Genomic DNA, 22,182 nt, shown 5'->3' with positions numbered 1-22,182 from the left:
GAGAGTCTTAATTACTATATTTCATTTTTAGACCTTTTGTATGTTTGACAAATTTGTCCACTAGAGATTTTCCAACAATAAGAAACATTATTAACAGAAGCCTCGTCCGTGGAGTATTGTTTACTAATCCAAAAAGCTGAAATTTGTTGGATGTTTTGTGTATACGTGTTAATGGAAATGTCAGGCTTGCATTAATACTTACAAATGCCAATATGTAATAGTCTCAAGCATTGATGTTTGCGTAAAGATCGATTGGGAGGGCCCTCTTGGGCATTTCTTTTAATTCCAGAACTAAACTTCAACCAGGACATTTTAAGTTAGAAATGCAGAAAACAGGATAAGCCCTTGGATGAAAATGCCTGGCTTTCTCCCACATAGTTTCCCTAGATGTGTGGGGACTGCTGCTCCAAGTCCTGGTCAAATGGTGGTTCTTTGCCTGAGAATTTGGGGAGTTGCAACATCTGGAAGGAACTGATGGCTTTGACAAAAAACAGCACGGAGCTCTGTCATCTAGACCAGGGGTCTCCAACCTTGGCAACTTGAAGCCTGGAGGACTTCAACTCCCAGAATTCCCCAGCCAGCTTGGGGGATTCTGGGAGTTGAAGTCCTCCAGGCTTCAAGTTGCCAAGGTTGGAGACCCCTGGTCTAGGCTCACCTGCAATCTCTTCTTTTTCTTCAGCTTTTGAAACTTGAGAGCCGAATGAAGTCAAGATGTAGAATACTGCAGTGAAATGAACCACATGCCCGTTTCAAGCTTAGTAGCAAGGAGATAAATCTTATTGATTTCTTTCTTGATTTCAGAGGGGCCTTTTAAAGTAGTATTTTGGCATTTCGTGTCTTGAGAAAAAAATCTAAACAATACTAATTCATGAATGATGAAAACATGTTTGAAATATTTGGAAGCCTAATATTGTAAGGTTTTATTTCCACGAATAAGACTGAAGGTACTGTAGATAATGAAATATAATCTGACTCACGCCAAGTAACCTAAATGAACATTTGTATGTTGTCATTACTGTGAATAGGCTGGAGCCCTGTGAAAGATTGGTGTACAAAGAAATATCCTTGATAAAGGGCATTTCATTGTTTTGTTTACACTAAGGTTTTATAATATAAGCATAAATAACTGTGCTATATTTATGAAAAGAATAAACCACCATCCTGCCAATCAAAGTCCCCTTAAATATCTCTTGAGAAACTGAGCCATGTGGCTTTGAATTCTAGGCTCACCTGAGAAGTTTCTGTCCTCTGCAACAGACAACTAAATAAAAACATCAATGGTGCACAATAGCAACGTCTTGCTTTTATTTCAAAGATACAAACCACATAGCCAGGATTTCTCTTAGAGATATTTGCCTCCTTTTAGGCAGAGTTTATGAGCTCTGGGTTACCTCATTGCAAAGCTGTTATTTTGGTGATTGCTATAGTGCCAGTTAGACCCAACTGCTAAATGTGATGGAAAGCAATTGTCTCCCCAAAGGAAAACTCTGAATTTTAAATTTCATTTAAAAACTGTAGCACTTTAAAAAGAATGTATGACGCTGGGGAAGAAGCAGGTAGAATTATGAACACTATTAAAATCATGGTCTCTTAGTTAACTTGTGTACATAAATCTATTTGAGTTTTTCTTTGAAGAAATGACTCCAAGATAGAGTCATTATATGCCTTTTGATTCATGGCCCTTGTTACATACATGCTTTGTAATATATGAATAATTTAGGAAGAAAAATCACAATAATTTTGTTGTTACTCAAAAATTTATAGGTCGGCAAAAACAATTACAAAGCCCCTCAAGCTGGCTGAGAAAGTTGTGAAATGTTTTAAGCTTGCGCAGTCCATACCCACACAGGGAATATTTGGGGGGATCGGGAAGGACGCCTCAGGCTTGCACATGTTGGATTTTCGAGGGGGAAAATATAATTGCAGCCCCTCCTGATAAGACGTTACACAACTAGCATTCTTCTGTGGAAGCTCATCAAGACTGAAAAGTTGCAGCCAGTTGGGTGTTTCTCAGCCTCCGTCAATTTAAGCTGGGTGGACTCCAACTCCCAGAATTCCTCAGCCAACAAGCTTAATCCATGCTCAGGTTAAGAAAACACCCAGCTAGAGTCACCAAATTGGCTTCAAGCTGAAATTTTTAAGAAACTGCACAGGTCCTTTCTTGGCTGACAAAGAATCAGGAGTCTGCTAGCATCTTTGCCCATTAACAAATTTTGATCAAAAGGCATACCTTTCCGAAAAGGCTTTTGCGATATTAGCAGCTCACTTCATTGGACACACAAACCGATGTAGGATTTGAATTGGAAGGGGGGAAGGGAGGGGATCATGTAAGCTGATCCATTTTCCCCCTGTTTAAATCCTAGATCAATTCAGCCACTCTATGCAGCTGCTGAAATGAGCAGCAGCTTTTAATAACATCTCCCCCCCCACCTTTTAATAACATTTCTTCTTCTTCCTCCTCCTCCTCCTCAGCTGTGCTTCTCTTTTCCCAGTGTTGAATCATTCTTGGCCAAATCTTTATTTTATTGATTAATTAAATTAATATGCTGCTCATTATTTATTTATTTATTAAATGTATATGCTGCCCACCTCACTCTCAAAAGAAACCGTTGTGTTGTTAGGAAACACCATCCTCACGCCATGGCATCTGCAGAGGATGAGCCACGCCAGGACGGCAACCAGCAACCCCTGTGATTCTTCCTTGCATCAGGACCCCCATCTGAGCCCCCCCCCCAGGGGGGGGGTTTCCAATAGAATTCATTCAGGCTTCTCATCAGTTGAACCTCTCTGTAACACAGACTGCTTTGGTCCTCTGCTGCGAATAACTTAATCAATAAGCATCAGGAGCACCCAACCTAAAGGAGCACCGTGCCCGTGGATGTGGGAGGATTCCTGCCCAGTCAGTGGGTCTCTGATTCCTCCCCAGAACCCCAAAGGCCATTTCTGACTATGCCCAAATTGGGTTGGTGTGTGTGCACAGGAATGGAGAGAAGGTGACGCTTTACACCTGTTGTCTCCACCTGGAACTGTGGCCAAGAAAAGCTCCAGCCTTAAACTAACCCAACAGTGAATGGATTTTCCCTGAAGGTCTGGGAGAAGAACATCGTAAAGCAGAGGTGTCCAAACTTGGCCCCTTTATAACCTCTGGGCTTCAATTCCCAGAATTCCCCAGCTAGTCCTGGCTGGGGATTTCTGGGAGTTGAAGTCCACCAGTGTTAAAAGTTGCCAAGGTTGGATACCTCTGATTTAAATAAACCTGGTTCTCCTCAGACTGTTCTAGATCGAATTTACGCTCAGTCATTCCAGTTACAGGTAGCAATGGTAGTAACAGTTCATACAGTGACAATTCAAAGTTACAACAGCATTGAAAAAAAGGGAATTAGTAGCCGTTTTCACACTTACGACCAATTGAAGTATCCCTGTGGTCACGTGATCAAATTTCAGACCCTTGGTAACTGACTCACATTTATGACGGTTACAGTGTCCCAGGGTCATGTGATCTCCTTTTGCGACCTTCTGACAAGGTCAGAGAAAGTCAAGGAAGAAGCCAGATTCACTTAACAACCTTGTTACTAACTTAACAACTGCAAGGATTCACTTAGCAACTATGGCAAAATAGGTCGAAAAATGGGGCAAAATTCACTTCACAAATGTCTCGCTTAGCCACAGAAAGTTTGGCCTCTACCTGCATACGACGTAGGATAAGAAGTATGGGTGCAAGGTAGGAGACAAACATTGTGAATATTCCGAGAAGAGCCCCCAGGTGGCATTTTCTCCCCCCCCCCCCCGCCCCCGGGAAAAGGAATCACTGGTCCCTTGTCGCTTCTCCAGCCAGATTCCTTTTCTGCCAAGGGGCAAAGAAGAGATTCTGATCGTGGATTCGATCTGGGACAGTTCTGAGGAGGAGAACCAGGTTTATTTAAATCAGGGGTACCCAATCTGTGGCCCCCTCTGACTCTGTTATTCTACGTTCTGTTGCTTCATGCCACGTCTTTCAATGTATTAGGTGCGGCTGGTCTACAGTTTAGATTCAGAGTGGTGGGAATTTAATAATAGAAGGTAAGATAAAGATATGTGACCCCCCCCCCCCCTTGATTGCTTAACCCAGGGGTGTCCAAACTTGGCAACTTTAAGACTTGTGGACTTCAACTCCCAGAATTCCCCAGCCAGCTGGTTGGGGAATTCTGGGAGTGGAAGTCCACAAGTCTTAAAGTTGCCAAGTTTGGACACCCCTGAAGTATTCCTTTGTGCTTGTGGTACTGCAGAGGTAAGCAACCCAAAAGCCCCCGCCCAGTTCCATTTTATTGGAAGCATCTTAATATACAGTATTTTCCCTTCTCGCCTTAAACTTAAATATACTCAATTCCTTCCCTCTCTTTTCACAGGATTTTCACAGGATTCACACTTAATTTCTACTCTTCACTGCACTTATTCTGAATCCTTCTTGAAATGTGGTGATCGGAATTTGGGAGAGCATTTAAAGTAGGCTTTGATCAAAGCAGGCTCTAATGCAGGGGTGTCCAAACTTGGCAACTTTAAGACTTGTGGACTTCAACTCCCAGAATTCCCCAGCCAGCTCTGCAGGGAGCTGGGAGTTGAAGAGTTCAACTCTGGGAGTTGAAGTCCACAAGTCTTAAAGTTGCCAAGTTTGGACACCCCTGGCTTAACCTATTTATGGATAAATGCATTAGGGAGCGTTCCCGTCACACTGCAACCGTCATAAATATGAGTCCATTGCCAAGCCATTGATTATGTGACCACGCGGATGGTGCAACGGTCGTAAATGTGAAAAAACGGCCCTAAGCGACTTTTTTCAGCACCTTTGTAATTTCGGATTTTCGGTCACTGAATGAACTGCTGGGGAGAGAAGAGCGGCCAAAGCTCCTTGAACGAAGCGGGTGGGGGAGGGGGGTGTCTGGTGGCGAGGCGTTCCGCGGGCAGGGCAGGCGCGCGCTCCCGCGAGAGCGGAGGGGGGGCGAGCAGGGGAGCGAGGGGGGCCGCGGCGGGAGCGCGCTTGGGAGGCGGCGCTTTCGGCCCGAGCCCTTCCGGCCTGGCGCGGCCTAGTCCCGCGGAGAGCACCGCGCCGCCGCCCGGGGATGCTCCTGCTGGCCCTGGGCGACCCCGGGATGGAGCCGGCCCGGCCCGCGCTGGTCATCCGCATCCGCATCCCGGACGGCGGCGGCGCCGTGGACTGGACCGTGCACCCCGCGCCGCAGCTGCTCTTCCGGGACGTGCTGGTGAGGGGCGCCGGGGGAAGCGGGGCGAGGGGCGGAGGGGCGCCAAGAGCTGGGGACGGAGCCGGAGGACGGGAGCGGCCCCTTCTCCCCCCTTCCGTCCTCCGTGGGGCTCCCCATTTGGGGCTGGGGGCCTCGGAGGCCAGGCCGAAGAATCACCCCCTCCCCCACGGCCTCCGGGGGGGGGATTATGGGTCGCAGCCCTGATGAGGAGCCAGGCTTTAGAAAGAACGCCCAGCTTCATAATTCTAGGTTAGGCCTTGAATCCTTAAATCCCCACCATTCTGAATCTGATTAGCCAGACCTGATGCATTGAACGATCATGGCACGAACCAGCAGGACATAGAAGAATAGATGTTGGGAGGGACCTTGGAGGTCATCTAGTCCAGCCCCCTGCTGTTGTCCCTTCAGTGGTTATAGGCGCACTGGGTGCCATACCCAAAACACGTTTGATGGCACTTAGGGAATCTGCCCCTTGACAGCTGCCAATTGGCAAAGGCCAGACTGCTTGGATTCCCACATGTAGGATGTCAATAACATCCTAGTCCAGGGGTGTCCAAACTTGGGAACTTTAAGACTTGTGGATTTCAACTCCCAGAATTCCCCAGCCAGCTTGGCTGGCTGGGGAATTCTGGGAGTTGAAGTCCACAAGTCTTAAAGTTCTCAAGTTTGGACACCCCTGTCCTAGTTCATGTGGATAAAGCAGCTATTTATGGGCTGTGACTTGGCATTGTTGTGAATAGATGATGATGATGATGATGATGATGATGATGATGATGATAATAATGTCCTGACTCTTGCAACCCTGTGCATGGCTGTCTCTGCCTTGAATTTTATACATTTATAGTTACTTATTTGAAAGGTTTATATAGCCACCCATCGTAATGGATTAGCTTAACTCTGGGCAGCTCTCAGCAATAATGAAACCATGAAAGGGCAAACAGAAAAATAAAACCAAGGGCCCCCAAAGCCCCCAGGAGCCTCAGTCATCTCCTAGGGTGCTCCAACAGACATCTTTGGGGGGAAGTGTTCTACAGTCCCCGATCCCCGGACTGTGGCCCATTACCAGGCCTTGAACGCTTTGGAACCAGGCCACAGAAGTGGCTGGTAAGGGCATATGCGCATGCATTCCCACTTGCAGAAGCAATGGGCAAGTACGGGCGCACAAGGTCCATGTGCAAATGGAGCTGCCCACGGCTTGCGCAGAACCATTTCCCCTCCCCCCTGCCGGTCCGCAAAGCTGGAAAAGTTGGGGAATTCTGCTCTGCAGGGTAAGAGCAGCCATGGGAAAGGGCCCCTTCTGAGGTCTCACTGATTGATGTCCAAATTCCAGGGAAGGGACCTGGAGAATGCCTGCCCTATGAGGTCTGGTGGGATGGGGAGAGCCCCACAGGGATATTAGCATTAAGCCACATCTCCAGGACTTTTAATGCATTCGAGGCTGCCTTTAGTAGTGGGTTCAGGAGAAGAGAGCAGAAGATTTTCGACTCTTTCATGGGTTGAACTTCAACCTGCTTTCATTCATCGGGTTTCAGCTTTTTGTCCCATCTATGGTCCTTTCTCTTTTGCCACTGTTTGAGGGCAGCCTTGACATGTAGACCAAATTGACTGGGTCTGTCACTCCCAAACATGGCTTCTCAGCAATTGACGTCAGAAGTCTCGGAAGGAATCATTTCCATTCATTGTCCCCTGGTCAGGCAGATTGGGGTTTATGGGCAGTGATGTCCAAAACATGGCGGGCATCGTATTTGCTCTTCTGCACTAGCGGTCAACTTCCGCTGGTAAATCAGGACATGACCTTATCCAGGGGATAAAGTCCTCCGTGCGCCTATGTATACTTCCCTCCCTCCCTCCCTCCCTCCCTCCCTCCCTCCCTCCCTCTTCTCTCTCTCTCTCTCTCCAATCTGTTGGTTTAGCTCAGGGGTGTCCAAACTTGGGAACTTTAAGACTTGTGGACTTCAACTCCCAGAATTCCCCAGCCAGCATCCACAAGTCTTAAAGTTCCCAAGTTTGGACACCCCTGGTTTAGCTCAACCTGTTGATTGCTTTTTTGTCTGTCTGTCTATCATATCTATCTATCCATCCATCCATCTCATAAAAGGGGAGGATAATTTATTTTCTTTGCACACTCAGCTAGGATGGATCCTACAGGTTAAATGTTAAATTATTTTTCCTCCTTTTTTTGTACCCTGTTTTTTGTTGTTGTTAGGGTTGAATGTATGTTTTTGTTTTGTTTCATTTTGTTTGTTTGTTTTACTGTTCTGTATTTTATTTTCTGTGATAAAACAATGAATTAAAAAAGAGGTTTACATTAAATAATATTTTTTTTCAAGGAAGAATAGGACCAGATTATTCCTTGCTGATTCTTTAAAACTGTTTCTCAACCTCAGCAACATTAAGATGGATGGAGCTCTAGAATTCCCCAGACGGGAGAGTTGGCTGGGGAATTCTGGGAATTGACGTCCACCCATCTTACAGTTGTTGAGGTTGAGATACACTGCTTTAAAATGCTTGCTTGTCTCTCTCCTTAATAATAAAGGACTGGATTTTTCCCGAGATGGAGATTGGTTAAAAGCTATTCAGGAGGAGAAATTAAGACCTGATGGGCTGTTGTTGATAAGTATTTTTTGTCAAGAGTTAAATTCTTTGCAATGGAACAAAATGGACTTTCTAGCAGTATGGTCAAATGTTTTGGAGTTAGAATATCTTAGAATAATTTTCCTCTTTTATTACATGCATAGTTGTTAAAACCAGATTTTCAGCCATCTTTGAGAAATGAATATAAGGAAGCATATGACACATTTGTTGATGTGGGAAATGCATTTTATAATAGAAATCAGATTGAATTAAGGACTTTTGTACCGCTGTGGAATTGATTGTTGAATATGATAAGATGGAACGAGAAAGCATGTGTGAAAATACAGGTAGTCCTCAACTTATGACCAACATTGAGCCCAAAATTTCTGTTGCTAAGTGAGACATTTGTTAAGTGAGTTTTGCCCCATTTTACAAACTTTCTTGCCATAGTTGTTAACCACTGCAGTTGTTAAGTTAGTAACAGTTATTAAGTGAATCTGGTTTCCCCATTGACTTGCTTACCAGAAGGTCAAAAAGGGGGGATCACGTGACCCCGGGACCGTCATAAGTATTGATTTTGAGTTAGTTGTATTCTTTTTTGTTGACTATTCTCATTCTTTTTCCACAATTAGGGTAACATTGAAAGAAATTTGAAGGAAGCATATACATGTAGTATGTGTTAGTTCTGAAGTTATATTATGTTGTCACTTCTATTACATGTATCTACTCATTTTCATCTGTTACTGGCTTAACATGATGAAATGAACATAGGTTGTGAGGTGATTTCCTCCGCAGGCATTTCAGGTTCATATTGTCATCGGAACAATGCTATCTTGGCTTATTCGTTAAAACCATTACTTTAAGTGCAGTAAGTCATTTCCTTGTTGAAATTAACTTCAGATTGACAATACAGGAAGTCCTCAATTTACAAGTACACTAGAATTTCCATTGCTAAGCAAGGGGGTTGTTAAGTGACTCACACCCAGTTTTATAACTTTTTTTTGTCAGGGTAGGTTAAGCAGATCACTGCAGTTGTTAAGTGAATCACAGGGTTGTTAAGTGAATCCAGCTCCCCCCCCTTGACTTTGGTTGTTGGAAGCCAGTTGGGAAGGTCACAAATGCCAATCATGTGATCCAGGATGCTGCATGCACCCAAATTTTGATTGTTGTAACCACGGGAACGCTGCAGTGGTCATAAGTGCAATGATTTTTTTCAACATGGTTGTATCTTTGAACAGTCTCTAAATGAATGGTTATAAGTCAAGGACTACCTGTACTGGACCTTTAATATTGCATTGGAGTGTTATTAGATACTGTATGTATGTATGTATTAAATTTGTATGGCGCCCATCTCTCTGATAAAGTGAGTGTTTAAAGTAGTTGGTGGGATGGTTTTTCAAAGGGGTTTCCCCATTTCTGGAAAGCATTTGGCACAGGAGTGTCAAACTCAAGGCTGGATCCGGCTTGCGGGGCTGCCCTGGAAACAGTGAAGGACTGGCCACTGTGCCTCTGCCAGCAAAAATGTTTCCGCTGGCAGAGGATTGCAGAGGCCGTCGCAGCCAAAAACGGAACTTGGGAGCCCGTTTTCTCTGACAGAGCGCTTGGGCCACCACAGATGCCCCCGAAATGAGTGATGTCAAACTAGCTGAGCCCCCCCCCCCCCCGAGATCAAGCACAACCCTGATGCGGCCCTCAATGAAATCGAGTTTGACACCCCTGTTGGCATCTCCAAACTTGACTAAATGCAGAAGAGCAATGGACGTTGGAGTAGAGCGCTCAACCTCAGCAATTTCAAGATGGGTGGCCCTCCGATCCCAGAATTCCGAGGTCCACCTTCCTGAAAGTTGAAAGCGCTGTCTGGAGAGGCAAAGGCCAGTGAATGGAAAAGACCATAGAGTTTTTCTTCTTTCCCTCTTACTTTAGAGCAGAGGTGGGGAGCTATGGCCCTGACTTGTGGACTTCAGCTCCCAGAATTCCTGAGACCGCATGGCCGGCTCAGGAACTCTGGGAGTTGAAGTCCACAAGTCATAAAAGGGCCATACCTCCCCAGCCCTGCTTTAGAGAAATAAGAGAGTTTATGAAAAAGACTGGCGTTTTCCTAACCAGCCATCGCCTACGTCAGGTGGAAGCGGCACGATAGGCAAATAAACGGGGTTTGCAAACACCCCCCTGAGAGCTGCTGCTCTACATCAGCCGAGTAACAACTCTGGGTGGTAAAGAGAGGCATTTTTCAATCCTACACGAGGGTCTCTTCCAAGTGTGATGTGTGGCTTCACTTCTGCTTTCAGCAGTCGGAGTTAACAGGCTAGGAAAAGCTGAATATTAATTATTCTGTAAAAAGTCTTCCCTTACGAATATAACTAACGGCCTTCATTTTTAATGTTGCAGGACGTAATCACTCAGGTTCTTCCTGATGCAACGACAACAGCTTTCGAGTGTGAGTATGGCTTGCCAGAGAGCGGATGGGGGGGGGGGGGGCAGGCGGGCGGCAGTTTATATTTGCATCATTTATTTAAAACAGTGACAACTGCATCTTGGTTTATGTTCAGATATCTCACAGTTAAATATTTATGCACAGATGCAAGTTTAATGATAAACCTTAGCTAAGTAATATTTTATTATTTAATCACATCTTGAGAGCGCATATTTCTACTGTATAGCTTTAATTACCATCCTGACCTTACTGTGCTCTTTGGACGCACTGCAATTATATTGCTCAAATTAAATGAAAAATATAAAGTACCTGGAGGCTTTGTGGACTGTGATTTTAATTTTCAGATTTGTAGGGTTAGAAGCAGAAATCATTTGCGGGAATCAGGCATTTTTGTGTATACTGCACTAAATTGGTTATGGATGCGTTGCCTTCTCTGGAGGTGGGGAACCCATCAGCTGGCCAGTGTCTTCATGGGAGACGGTTGGAGGGCAGCTCAGGGCTCAGAAGGCTTAAGCCTGGACTTCCCTGGTGTCAGACCCTGGATGTCTGCAGTTCAACAACTGGGAGTGTTAAAAACAAAACTCCTCTTACACTGGAGGAGGCCTCTCTCCATTTTTATTATGAGGCAACAATGCTGGCCTGTGAGTGGAGGCTGTATTGCTATTATTCTTCTCATCTTCTCATTTTTCTCATCTTCTCTCTTCTCATCTTTCCTACTATCTTCTCCTATTGGTACCTTATGGTTTGATTACTTGTTATATGTATCTTATGATTAATGATTGTAACTATGATTATATGACCGTATGATTTATGATCTATTACCTATCACTTTGTTGTTTGTATGCACACTGCGAGTTTATGCACTGGAGACAAATTCCTTGGTTGTCCCAATCCCACCTGACCAATAAAAGAATTCTATTCTGTTCTGTTCTGTTCTATTATTTTGTAATTTTGTTCTCTCCCCTCCCCCCTCCTCTCCTCTGTCTTACAAGTTCACCATCCTCATCTTCCTTGTAGCCCACAACTACAAGGTGCGCTTTTTGGATCAACGAACGCCATCTTGCATGATCAAACGCAGCATCTATGTCCAACCGGACAATGTCCATGTCTGCATTGATTGTGTCTTGCCATCTTTGCTGGGTTCTTCCACTCAGGCGCTTGACGTCTCTGTTCAAGTGGAAGGCAGTGCAGGCACCGATATGGGGGGCTGCTGGTAGGGCATTGCCATACCACTCTAGGCATTTCTCCCGCATTTCCTCTGATATTGGCGCAGTGCCCAATTGCTGCCCTATTGTGGCATTGCTGGCATGGTCAAGAGAAACACCTAACAACCAAAGAGGCGGGCGCACCTCCATGGCACGTAAAAAGCACTCAATGCATTTGGTGGTTGGCCAACGCTCAGCGCCATATAAAGCTACTGGGCGTACCATTGTTTTATACACCTTTGATTTTAGATAGACTGTCGTAGGAGATCATGGTACAAAAACACTGTCTATAATTTGAGCATTTTGGCACCACTTCCCAAATACGGGGTTACAGAGTTGAAGGGGGCGGGGCTCAAAATCGCGTGGCAGGCCAGCCCCATCTCCCCCGCTGCCCTTTGCGTCTCAGCAGACGTCTCCGGACCAGTAAGGAGCATGGATGGCAGCCCTGGGCAGTACCTGCGCTTAGGAAATACCGAGTTTCATAGCTTCTCTCTCAATATCTGCTGCTGTGCTTTCTAGTCCTTGAATTAGCCTGTCATTTTGCATCAGCATGACATTGTTTCTCCTGCCACTTAAGTGCATCAAAAATATGTTAATGTGTATTGAGGCCGTTTGGTTTCTAGGTTATCTTCTCCCTAATGAAAGCCTGAAATTTCCCCGGCTTAAGTATCTTCTCAGCTACTTGATGGCTTTCTTGGAGGCAGTTAATTGCTATCCGCAGCGGCTTCCTCTCCTGTTTGCTTAGTTATTGCTATCTCCGGTGTGTCTTCTGTGGCTGCCTCTACCTGGGGCTGTATTCTCCATTGCCATTGGACCTTGTTGTACGCCATGTTGCTACAAATAAAACAACTAACGACATATGGCTCGTTATGGTCCTTTTATCCCAAACCGTTTTGCGCCTGCCCGGCACACTGCGTCTTTTGCAAAAATTGCTGTGGAATATTTGGTTGCCATCTGCTGCTTTCTATTTGGTGTCTTGTGAGGAGGTGACATTAGCAAAATCTAGGCTTTATTTAGTTCTACTTTTGCTTCCCTAATGGACTGGAAGACCGTGTTGTTTGCGCTCTAGGCAAGGAGAGGGGCTCAGCAAGCCCCCTTTGAACCCTGGCATTCTGCAGAATCGCTTGAACGGGGCTCCACGGTTTCCTCCCGGCGGGATGGGTGAGCAAGCTTCCTCCTTAGTCGGAGAAATACAGTACCTGAAAGAGCCCGTCTCCCTCCCGTCAAAGAACAAATGACGCTCGTCTCTTTTGGGGAGCTGCTGCGGGTTTTCAGCAGCTTTCTTTATCCCCAAATGTGCCTGCTGTAAGAACAGGAAAGACACTTCAGCTCACCTGAGAATTTCCAAAATTGTGCAGCTTTTAAAGCTCATCTTCTGTAATGAGGTGCTTTTTCAGTGGCATTTATCAGTGAGCTTTGCAAATTGTGTCCTTTTACTACAAAAAACTCCTTCCAGGTATCTTGTTTTAAATTCCTCCCATTTTCTTGATTATTGCGGTTTTTTTTTTTTTATTAGCTGTTTTTTTTTTCATTTAGAATCAGATTGTGTTTAGAATTTTCTTAGCAGTTCCTATTCTAACGACTTCTACTGGAGATACAGGTTTTATATTTGTTTATGAAGTGAGAGGCCTTATGCTCCTCTCGGGGAGACAAAGATAGTGATGGAACTGAGACCCAGTGAATCACTTAGTTTGCCCCTAGGACAGGGGTGTCAAACTCGATTTTATTGAGGGCCGCATCAGGGTTCTGTTTGAACTTGGGGGGGGAGCGTGGCCAGGGGGGCATGGCCATTTTAATGGCATTCGTGTCGGCGCCTGTGATGGGCCAAGCGCTCTGCCAGTGAAAACAGGCTCCCGGTCTCCATTTTTGCAACCTTTTTCCCTGGCAGAGGGTTGCGGGAGGCTGTTGCAGCCGAAAACAGAGATTGGGAGCCCGTTTTCGCTGGCAGAGGCACCGAGGGCCAACCCGTCTCTGTTTCCAGGACCAAATCTAAGTACCCCGTGGGCCAGATTCGGCCCACAGGCATTGAGTTTGACACCCCCGCCCTAAGAGATCTTCTACCTACAATGGTGGTAGTGGTGTCATTATGCCATCTTATGTGTGTAGATCGACTTTAGAGAGTAACATCGGCTCTAAGGAGTATAAGCTGAATTGCACCTTGCAGAAGAGGGGAGGTATAGCCTGAACTTGCTTTGTTTGTTTATTACATTTAGAAACTTCCCATCTCTCTCATAGGGTGATTCTGGGCAGTGGAGAAGTCAGCATAAAACTATTATATAAATATTATAATAAGCAATTAAAGAGAATAAAATAATTAAAAATTTAAAAAGCAAAGGAAGGGCTTCAGAGGGCTAGCCGGTCCCATGGCTGCATGCTCCTCTGTGGGTCCCCAGTGAGATGGCAGAGCCAGATCTGGATCAGGACACCAGATCTGGACTAGGAAACTGGACCAGGAGATTAGGGTCCCACCTCGTCCTTGGGGGGGACATTATTCCAGGGAGGTGGCGCAATGGCAGAGAAAGTTCTCTTCTTGGTCCTGCCAGTCAAAATGGAGTAGAGTGGTTTCTTTCTTGGTTACTGATGGAGGCTGCCCTGACATTATGTCTGCAACATACCTTCCCTGACTGACTCACTAGGATGGGCCGACGAAGACAGTTCCTGTAGGACTTTAAAGGTGATAGCCAATGCTTTGAATTGGATTCAGAAGCAACCTGGCACCCAGTGCAGCTTGTGCAGCAGTTGTAAAGTCCCCTTCCCGCTATATAATTTCTGTAGTATGACTTGGCCCCAAAGCTGAGGTCCCTGGAGAGGATCTGAAGTCACCCTAGACCAGTGTTTCTCAAACTTGGCGACTTTAAGTCCTGTGGACTTCAACTCCCAGAATTCCCCAGCCAGCTATGCTGGCTGGGGGATTCTGGGAGTTCAAGTCCACAGGACTTAAAGTCGCCAAGTTTGAGAAACACTGCCCTAGACCCATTCACATGACTTTTCAGTTCCATGCGTTGCTCTCTCTCTCTCACACCTGCCCAACTAGTCACCCTTACTTGAAATTAAGACAAAGCCAGTTCATATTCTTTGGCCCTCATTTGGTCGCATTTCAAAAGTTCCTCCACGTCTATCGAAGATGTGATCTTCTTTTAAACCTGGTAAATATTAATACGCAGACTTTTTATTTCACGCAGATGAAGATGAGGATGGCGATCGGATTACTGTTCGCAGCGATGAAGAAATGAAAGCGATGTTGTCCTATGTAGGTATATGTTCAATAGACTGGATTTACTAAGTTACCGACTGCTAGCAAGCATCACTCAAAAGGCTAAGTTGCATGAGAAGAGTCAGGACAACTCGCCACAGCCCTCTCACTGCAGGACAAGAGTTGCCCTGATATCAAGAAATGGTGGGAAAGAATCATTAAAGAAAGGATGCAAAAGGAGGGGCAGAACGAAATAGGAATGGCAAGAATTTCAATGTTTTTATTGAATTTCCCCGCAGTGGAGTTGGCCGTGGCAAGTTGTCCTATTCCAGAATGAGAACAAGGGTGCAACAAGGGTGATTGTGCAGAATCCTGGCGTGTTCCAAGTTACTGTTGCTTCCCAGCGCCGGTTGCTCCCGCATAACCTTTTTTTTAGTGAAAGCACCAAATTAAGACACAAACATTATAATTAGTTTTGTTGTTGTGTTTTGTTTTTTTTTTGATATTTTTATCATCTTGGTTGAACGAGTTGGGACTGGGATTTTGTGTGAAATTTCCTTTTGTTGGAAAACCAGTGAATAATATACTTACAGATCTTGTTCTGAGCATTAAGAATAACATATCCCAAAGACTTTTGCATTAGATATAGTGCAGGCTAAATGGACTATCAATTCCTTCTATTTTTTATGCATTACTTAAAGTAACGGCTCATTAAAAATGAACCCTTCGGCTCTTTAAAAAAAAAATTAAAAACAAAATCTGCTTTCATCTGGATACTTCTTCACCCTTTCTCTCAGAAGAGTTATATGTTAGCTGCAGGCTTTGCATGCTGAGAAGATTTTAAAGTGCGTTGTCTTTTAATAGTGACAGCAAAGATAGGAAGACTGCAGTGCTTATGTATATCTTTATAAATGGCTTGCCCTTTACGCTTTATAGATATGTACGAGTTTAGACAGTCCCGTTTTTTTTTCAATTATAGGTAGACTTGACTTAAAACCTAATTGAGCCTGGAATTATTATCATAAGTCGAGCCAGTCATAAAGTGAGTCACCATGTGACTGGCCTGATTTTATGACAGTTTTGTGGTGATCGTTAAGCGGACAACACAGTCATTAAGCAAAGCTATTGTTTGCAACGGGCACTATTTTTGCTGGAAAATGGAAAAACCGTTGTCAGTTGTGATTGTGTGATCTTGGGACACAGTGAATAGCCTTAAATGTGGACCGCTTGCCAAGCACTTGTGTGACCATGGGGCTGGATCTCGGAGATTCAAATCCAACTCATATGTACATTTTTGGGGACGGGGGTCCGTCGTAACTCTGAACTTTCACTAAGCAACTGGTCATTAAGTGAGGACTCCCTGTAAAGCCAAGTGATAGGACTCTCCTCCTTCTGAACTGAGGTATGGATGGACTGGATCTGTTGTAGCCCACCAGCGGCCAGCAGAGCTGGCAGCAGACTCAGACAGTGAGGAGGTTGGGGAGGAAGATGGGCCAGTCCTGGAGTCTGGGGAAGGCTCGGATGAGGGCTCTGCGTCGGAGGCAGAGATGGGGCCAGAGCCGTATGCCAGTTATCAGCTGCCTTCAGAGTCAGACATCAGTGAGGCAGAAGAACAGCTGGAGCCTGTTCCTGATATGCGCACGCGCAGAGCTGTCAGAAGAAAGGAACTATTCAGGAACAGAGGTCAACTCGGAGTAAAGGCACAGGTGGATCCCTCCCATAGGGAATAAAGAGGAGCGAAAGGGGAGTGGTGTTTGCAGCAGACAATGAGTTCATTAGTGTGAAGATTTGCTTCTCCGAGAGACTCCTTGCCAAGTAGTTCCTTATACAGCGACCTGGCAACTGTCCAAAGATGATAAGGTCTGTGTTTGCAATTTACCCTTGAAAGACTTTGCTGGAGGTGAATGCTAGGAATTCACATTAGCCTAAATAAAACGTGTGTGTGTGTGTGTGTGTGTGTTTCCGGGACAAGGAGTCTGTTTCATGATTTGATCTTCCAAGGAGACCCATTTCACTGTACCTTGGGCCCAGTGTAAAGACCCCCAACCCTTTTGGTGGTAGGAATCAGTTTCATGGAAGATCATTTTTCCTTGGGGGGGGGGGGAGGGTTTCGGTTTAATTTGCTCACCTGCCACTCACCTCCAGTCGTGCAGCTCGGCTCCTGATAGGCCACTGACCGCTACTGGTCTGTGGCCCAAGAGTCGGGGACCCCTGCCGTAAAAGGACGCCCCCTAAGGCAGTGATGATGAAGCTTTTCGGCACCGAGTGGCCAAACCAGAACGAGCACATGCGCATGGGTGCACCGGAGTGCCAGAAACCTGAAGGCCAGCTGGCGGCGGTGCATGTGCCCATAGAGAGGGCCTTTGCGTGCCACCTCTGGCAGCCGTGCCATAGGTTCACCATCCCAGTCCTAAGGAAAGTTCCCACAGGTACAAATTAAGTAGGGAAACTCTTGGTGCCCCGGGTTCAAGCCCAGCTGCACCCAAATCTCTCTCTGTGCATGCCTGGATTATGTATCTCTTTTGCCAAGATACTATTGAGTAGTGTTTCCCAACCTGGGCAGCGTTAAGATTTGTGGACTTCAACTCCCAAGATTCCCCAGGCAGCTGGCTGGGGAATCTTGGGAGTTGAAGTCCACAAATCTTAACGCTGCCCAGGTTGGGAAACACTGCTATTGAGGCAAAGGGAGTCATTTGGAAGGTGGCATGGAGCAGCCCCATTTAGACAAGCCCTTTGCACCAGCAGAAGGGCCATGTTGGAGCGCGCCCCAATCTAACTTCGATGTTAAGAGTTCATCACAGCTGGCACCCAAAACTCCATTCGCCTTAATGGGCTTGGAGAGGGCTGGCCAGCCTGAAGAAGTGTCCCCCCCCCCCCCCCCATAGAGCCTCTGAAACAGGGCCAGCTTGTGACGACCAGCTTGCGTCGTCTCTGGCACTTCCCGACCGGCTACGCAACCCAGAGAGAAAAAGCCCTTTCAAATCCTGTTCCTTTCTGATCTAGGATGGTCATTGATTTCCTCTTCCTCTGGGCATTCCTTACTCCAGCCTAAAAACGTATACAGGCAGTCCTGACTTACGGCCACAGTTGAGCCCAAAATTTCCGTTGCCAAGTGAAAGAGTACAGAGAAGAGCAACAAAGATGATCAGGGGACTGGAGGCTAAAACATATGAAGAACGGTTGCAGGAACTGGGTATGTCTAGCTTAAGAGAAAGAAGGACCAGGGGAGACATGATAGCAGTCTTCCAATATCTCAGGGGTTGCCACAAAGAAGAGGGAGTCAAACTATTCTCCAAGGCACCTGAGGGTAGGATAAGAAGCAATGGGTGGAAACTAATCAAGGAGAGAAGCAACTTAGAACTGAGGAGAAACTTCCTGACAGTCAGAACAATCAATCAGTGGAACAGCTTGCCTCCAGAAGTTGTGAATGCCCCAATACTGGAAGTCTTTAAGAAGATGTTGGATAGCCATCTGTCTGAAACGGTATAGGGTTTCCTGCCTAGGCAGGGGGTTGGACTAGAAGACCTCCAAGGTCCCTTCCAACTCTACTATTGTATTGTATTGTATTTGTTAAGTGAGTTTTGCTCCATTTTACGATGCCACAGTTGTTAAGCGAACCGCCACAGTTCTTAACGTAGTATCATGGCTGTTAATGTATCCTCTGGTTTCCCCATTAATTTTGCTTGTCACAAAAGGGGATTGCGTGACTCCTGGACTGTCGTAAGTATGAGTCAGTTGCCAAGCATCTGAATTTTGATCATGTGATCCTGGGGATGCTGCAACAGTCATTAACTGTGAAAAATGCTCATCAGTCACTTTTTTTCAGTCATCGTACTTTTGAATGTTCACTGAATGAATTGTAAGTCGAGGACCAGCAGCTGTATTTTGGGGAGTGATTTCAGACAACTGATACCTGGGTCCATTTTGCGGCAGTTATTTCCTTTTAATTAAGAAGTTGTCTGGTGGTTTCACTGTGTGACCTTACTATAACCATTTTATAGCATTTGAAAATCTGAAATATATCCAGGGTGATACATACTCAGAATCTCCACTCTTATGAAATGAAATGTCAGAAGTATTTTGAAATGTATCTTTACAACTGTTTAGATGTCCCACAACAGCAAGATTGATTGCGTTTGTTTCTCTGTGTCTGTGCATGGATACAATCTGGAAGAGAATATTTTCCTTTGTGAGATATACTTTATATACTGCTGCAGAAGACGTAACTCATAATCTCCTGCTTTCTAGCCTGGTGCCTTAATCACTTAGACCAAAGTGCCTCTCATTTTTCATATGGGATCAGTTAATAGGTGACATGAAACCAGAATGCATTTTCAGAAGTTGTAATCTGAAATAGGAAGAAATGTATGTTTTCTTAAGATCTGAATGAAATAATTCCTAGAAGGTTCCTCTTGTTACCATTGATGCAAATTACTATAAGGATGAAATTTAAGATCAGTTTTTAAATTGAAAAACGAATGATATCAGTAGGCTGTCATTCTGAAATCCTTCCGTCGACAGAAATCGTTATTTTCACTGAAGCCTTCTCTCCTTTGAGTTACTTCTAAACTTTCCAACCAGCACTGTGGTACTAAATACTTAACTTGGTGAGATGGACACTGAGATGTATTAATTGCACCTTTTTATTCATAGAAAAACAATCCAAGTGGCTTCCCTGCCTAACTCTTGGTTAATTAAAAAGGAGCCATTTAAGTGACCCCAGTGCTACTCTACAGTTGTTGTCTTCTATGGGTATAAAAAGGCAGTAATTTTTTTGACAGCCACTGATTGGAAAGTTGCTTGCAGCCATCTGGAAGCAAAGGGTACACGTTTTGGATCAATAACTGGCAAATTTTCCATTAAAAAGAATACCTGAAGACTGTTCCAAATAGCCCCTGGCATCTTAACTTTCCATGGCAACCCCAAGTGCTGAGATGTGGAGGACAAATCATTTTTGGACCATTTTTCCAGACTACTTGTTAACAGTTATTGCTGTCCCAGAAGGTTGACAGCTGACATGATTGATATTTCATTTACTTGTCATCTCCGTTTGAGTAATGGAGAAGGCCATTCTTTTTTTTATTATTATTATTTTTAAAGAAACAAAGAGCGAAATCTACTCAGAGCCTCTCTGGAGTCAGTCCCAGGAAAATGAGTCAGAGCCGTCTAAGAATCTGCTTCGGAAGCTGAAACTCTGGCTTTGATGTCATGTTTTCAGCTCTTTTTGTGCCTCCAGGCTGATGCTAGAGGAGAAGACAAGCAAAGTCCTGCAGATCGAGATACAGGGGACTCAGCGGGGTCAAACCACAGTTTCTTGCCTTATTTAGAAGGAAGGATTGTCTTGTAAGATCAAGCTGAACGTGTCAGGCCTGCAGTCATCTTTTCTTTTGGGTCTTTGGCCTGCTACACTTTCTTTTATTCTGCTATGCATTTTCTATTGTGGGAAAATGGGAGGGGGGATTGTACTGAGATAGATGCCATGTAGCCATAACAAAATTCTTTCTAGAAAGCCAAGGTCATCTTTTGTCTCTGCACCTCTGCACCTGACCGGATCTGGATGGGTGGAACTGCCAGCATGGCAGTGGGAGATTGGACCATGTGATGGACTTGTGGGTATGGGGGCAGGATCTTGAACTTTCAACTAGGTGTGGAAAATCGGGAAGCTTTCAGATTCGGGTTTTCCCAGATGTGCCAACATGGCTCTCTTCCTAAATTGGAACTTTGAGCAATACTTTGCCTCGGACTCTGATTTACTTTTGGATGCCGTTTGGAACCCTGACAGAACATTCATTTAGTTCTGCATTCTCTTGTCTTTAGATCAGGGGACATCCAACCTTGTCAACTTTTTAAGACTTGTGGACTTCAGCTCCCAGAATTCCCCAGGTAGCCATGCTGGCTGGGGAATTCTGGGAGTTGAAGTCCACAATCTTAAAAGTTGCCAAAGTTGGACAGACTTGCTTTAGATGCAGATGAAGAACCTTTAACAATAATTAATAAGGTCAGTCACATGTTTTGCCTAGACCAGCGGTGTCCAAACTTGGGAACTTTAAGACTTGTGGACTTCAACTCCCAGAATTCCCATGGGGAGATAGAGGTAGAGATAGATAGATAGATAGATAGATAGATAGATAGATAGATAGATGATAGATAGATAGATAGATAGATAGATAGATAGATAGATAGATGATAGATGATAGATAGATAGATAGATAGATAGATAGATAGATAGATAGATAGATAGATAGATAGATAGAAAGAGAGAGAGAGAGAATGTGCCTATTGTAACAAGATATAGCAGTTAACCAAAATGCTATGCGTATCTTGGAAAGTGCTTGTCAGTGTCCTTGGCTGCTGCCAAACCAAACTAATTATTTTCCATACATGATTCTCAGAGTTCTCCGGTATAGGGTTTCCTGCCTAGGCAGGGGGTTGGACTAGAAGACCTCCAAGGTCCCTTCCAACTCTGCTATAGTATAGTATAGTATAGTATTGTATTGTATTGTATTGTATTGTATTACATATAGTTACAAAAATTCCAGCATCTGAATCATTTTCCATTGAAAATCAATGTGCCAGGAGTCCTCGACTTACAACAGTTCATTTAATGATCCTTCAAAGTTACAATGGCACTGAAGAAAAATGACTTATCACTGTTTTTCACACTTACAACCATGGAAGCATCCCCACGGTCAAGTGATCAAAATTCAGATGCTTGGCAACCGACTCGTATTTATGACGGTCGCAGTGTCTCGGGGGTCATGTGATCACCTTTTGTGACTTTCTGACAAGCAAAGCCCGTGAGGAAGTGAGATTCACTTAACAACCGTATTAGTAATTTAACAACTGCAGTAATTCACTTAACAACTGTGGCAGGAAAGGTCGTAAAATGGGACAAAACTCACTTAACAAAAGTCTCACTTAACAACAAAAGTGTTGGGCTCATTTTTCTCTGCGTATTAAAAATATACAATTGTGGTTGTAAATCAAGGACTACCTGTATGTGTTAGTATAGCGATTTTCTGATTCTTCTTTTAAAGCCTTCCAGTAAACTGGCGAGAATGTGAGTCTTATCAGTTATTTTCATTCGTTTGTTCATTTGTCTTCAATGCTTGCAACATACCCCTGTCCTAGGATTCAGGGTGGCATAGAACAGAGTGAAAGTAAAGAATGAATAGAAAGAAAAAAAAGCCATAAAATCAATAATACAGCCAAAAGGCTAACAGAAGTAGATAAAAGCATTTCCTATTGACTCACCGGTACCTCCATTACAATAACACGGTTAAAATCAGCCTCAAATATAAGATACGAAATGCTTGCATCTACCTCTGTTCGTCTTTTGGCTGTATTGTTTACATTATTAAATGAGTTAATTGTTTTAAATAAAATTAATAGTGGAGAATAACATTTGATCCTGCTTAAGAGCACAATGTGTAGTTTTAACAGGTTTACCTGGAGGCAGGTGGTTCTACTACCTGATCCATGCCCCTATTATTATCTACTCAGATGGGCAGACCAGCCTAGGCAAGGGGTTCCCTGATC

The 22,182-nt window shown here is 44.6% G+C and overlaps 1 protein-coding gene and 1 long non-coding RNA gene across 3 annotated transcripts in view; one reads left to right on the top strand and one right to left on the bottom strand.

Annotated features, from left to right (window-relative positions):
* LOC309398387 overlaps positions 1 to 22,182 on the bottom strand; it is a 165,174-nt gene that overhangs the window by 126,582 nt on the left and 16,410 nt on the right. The window lies entirely within an intron of this gene.
* Positions 5,032 to 22,182, top strand: part of MAP2K5 (mitogen-activated protein kinase kinase 5) — a 163,987-nt gene continuing 146,836 nt past the window's right edge. Inside the window, exons 1-3 of one of the 2 annotated variants that reach the window (XM_081965224.1) lie at positions 5,032 to 5,237; positions 10,200 to 10,248; positions 14,633 to 14,700. In XM_081965224.1, the coding sequence (XP_081821350.1) occupies positions 5,097 to 5,237; positions 10,200 to 10,248; positions 14,633 to 14,700 (258 nt within the window). In that variant the 5' untranslated portion in view covers positions 5,032 to 5,096. The remainder of the gene's footprint in view (positions 5,238 to 10,199; positions 10,249 to 14,632; positions 14,701 to 22,182) is intronic. The other variant, XM_081965225.1, reaches the window with a different exon arrangement.

This window comes from Natrix helvetica (assembly GCF_964273705.1).
Source record: "Natrix helvetica genome assembly, chromosome: 12".
Taxonomy (NCBI): Eukaryota; Metazoa; Chordata; class Lepidosauria; order Squamata; family Natricidae; genus Natrix; species Natrix helvetica.
Note: the sequence above shows the minus strand (reverse complement) of the source record. Positions and strands in the feature narration are given on the sequence as shown.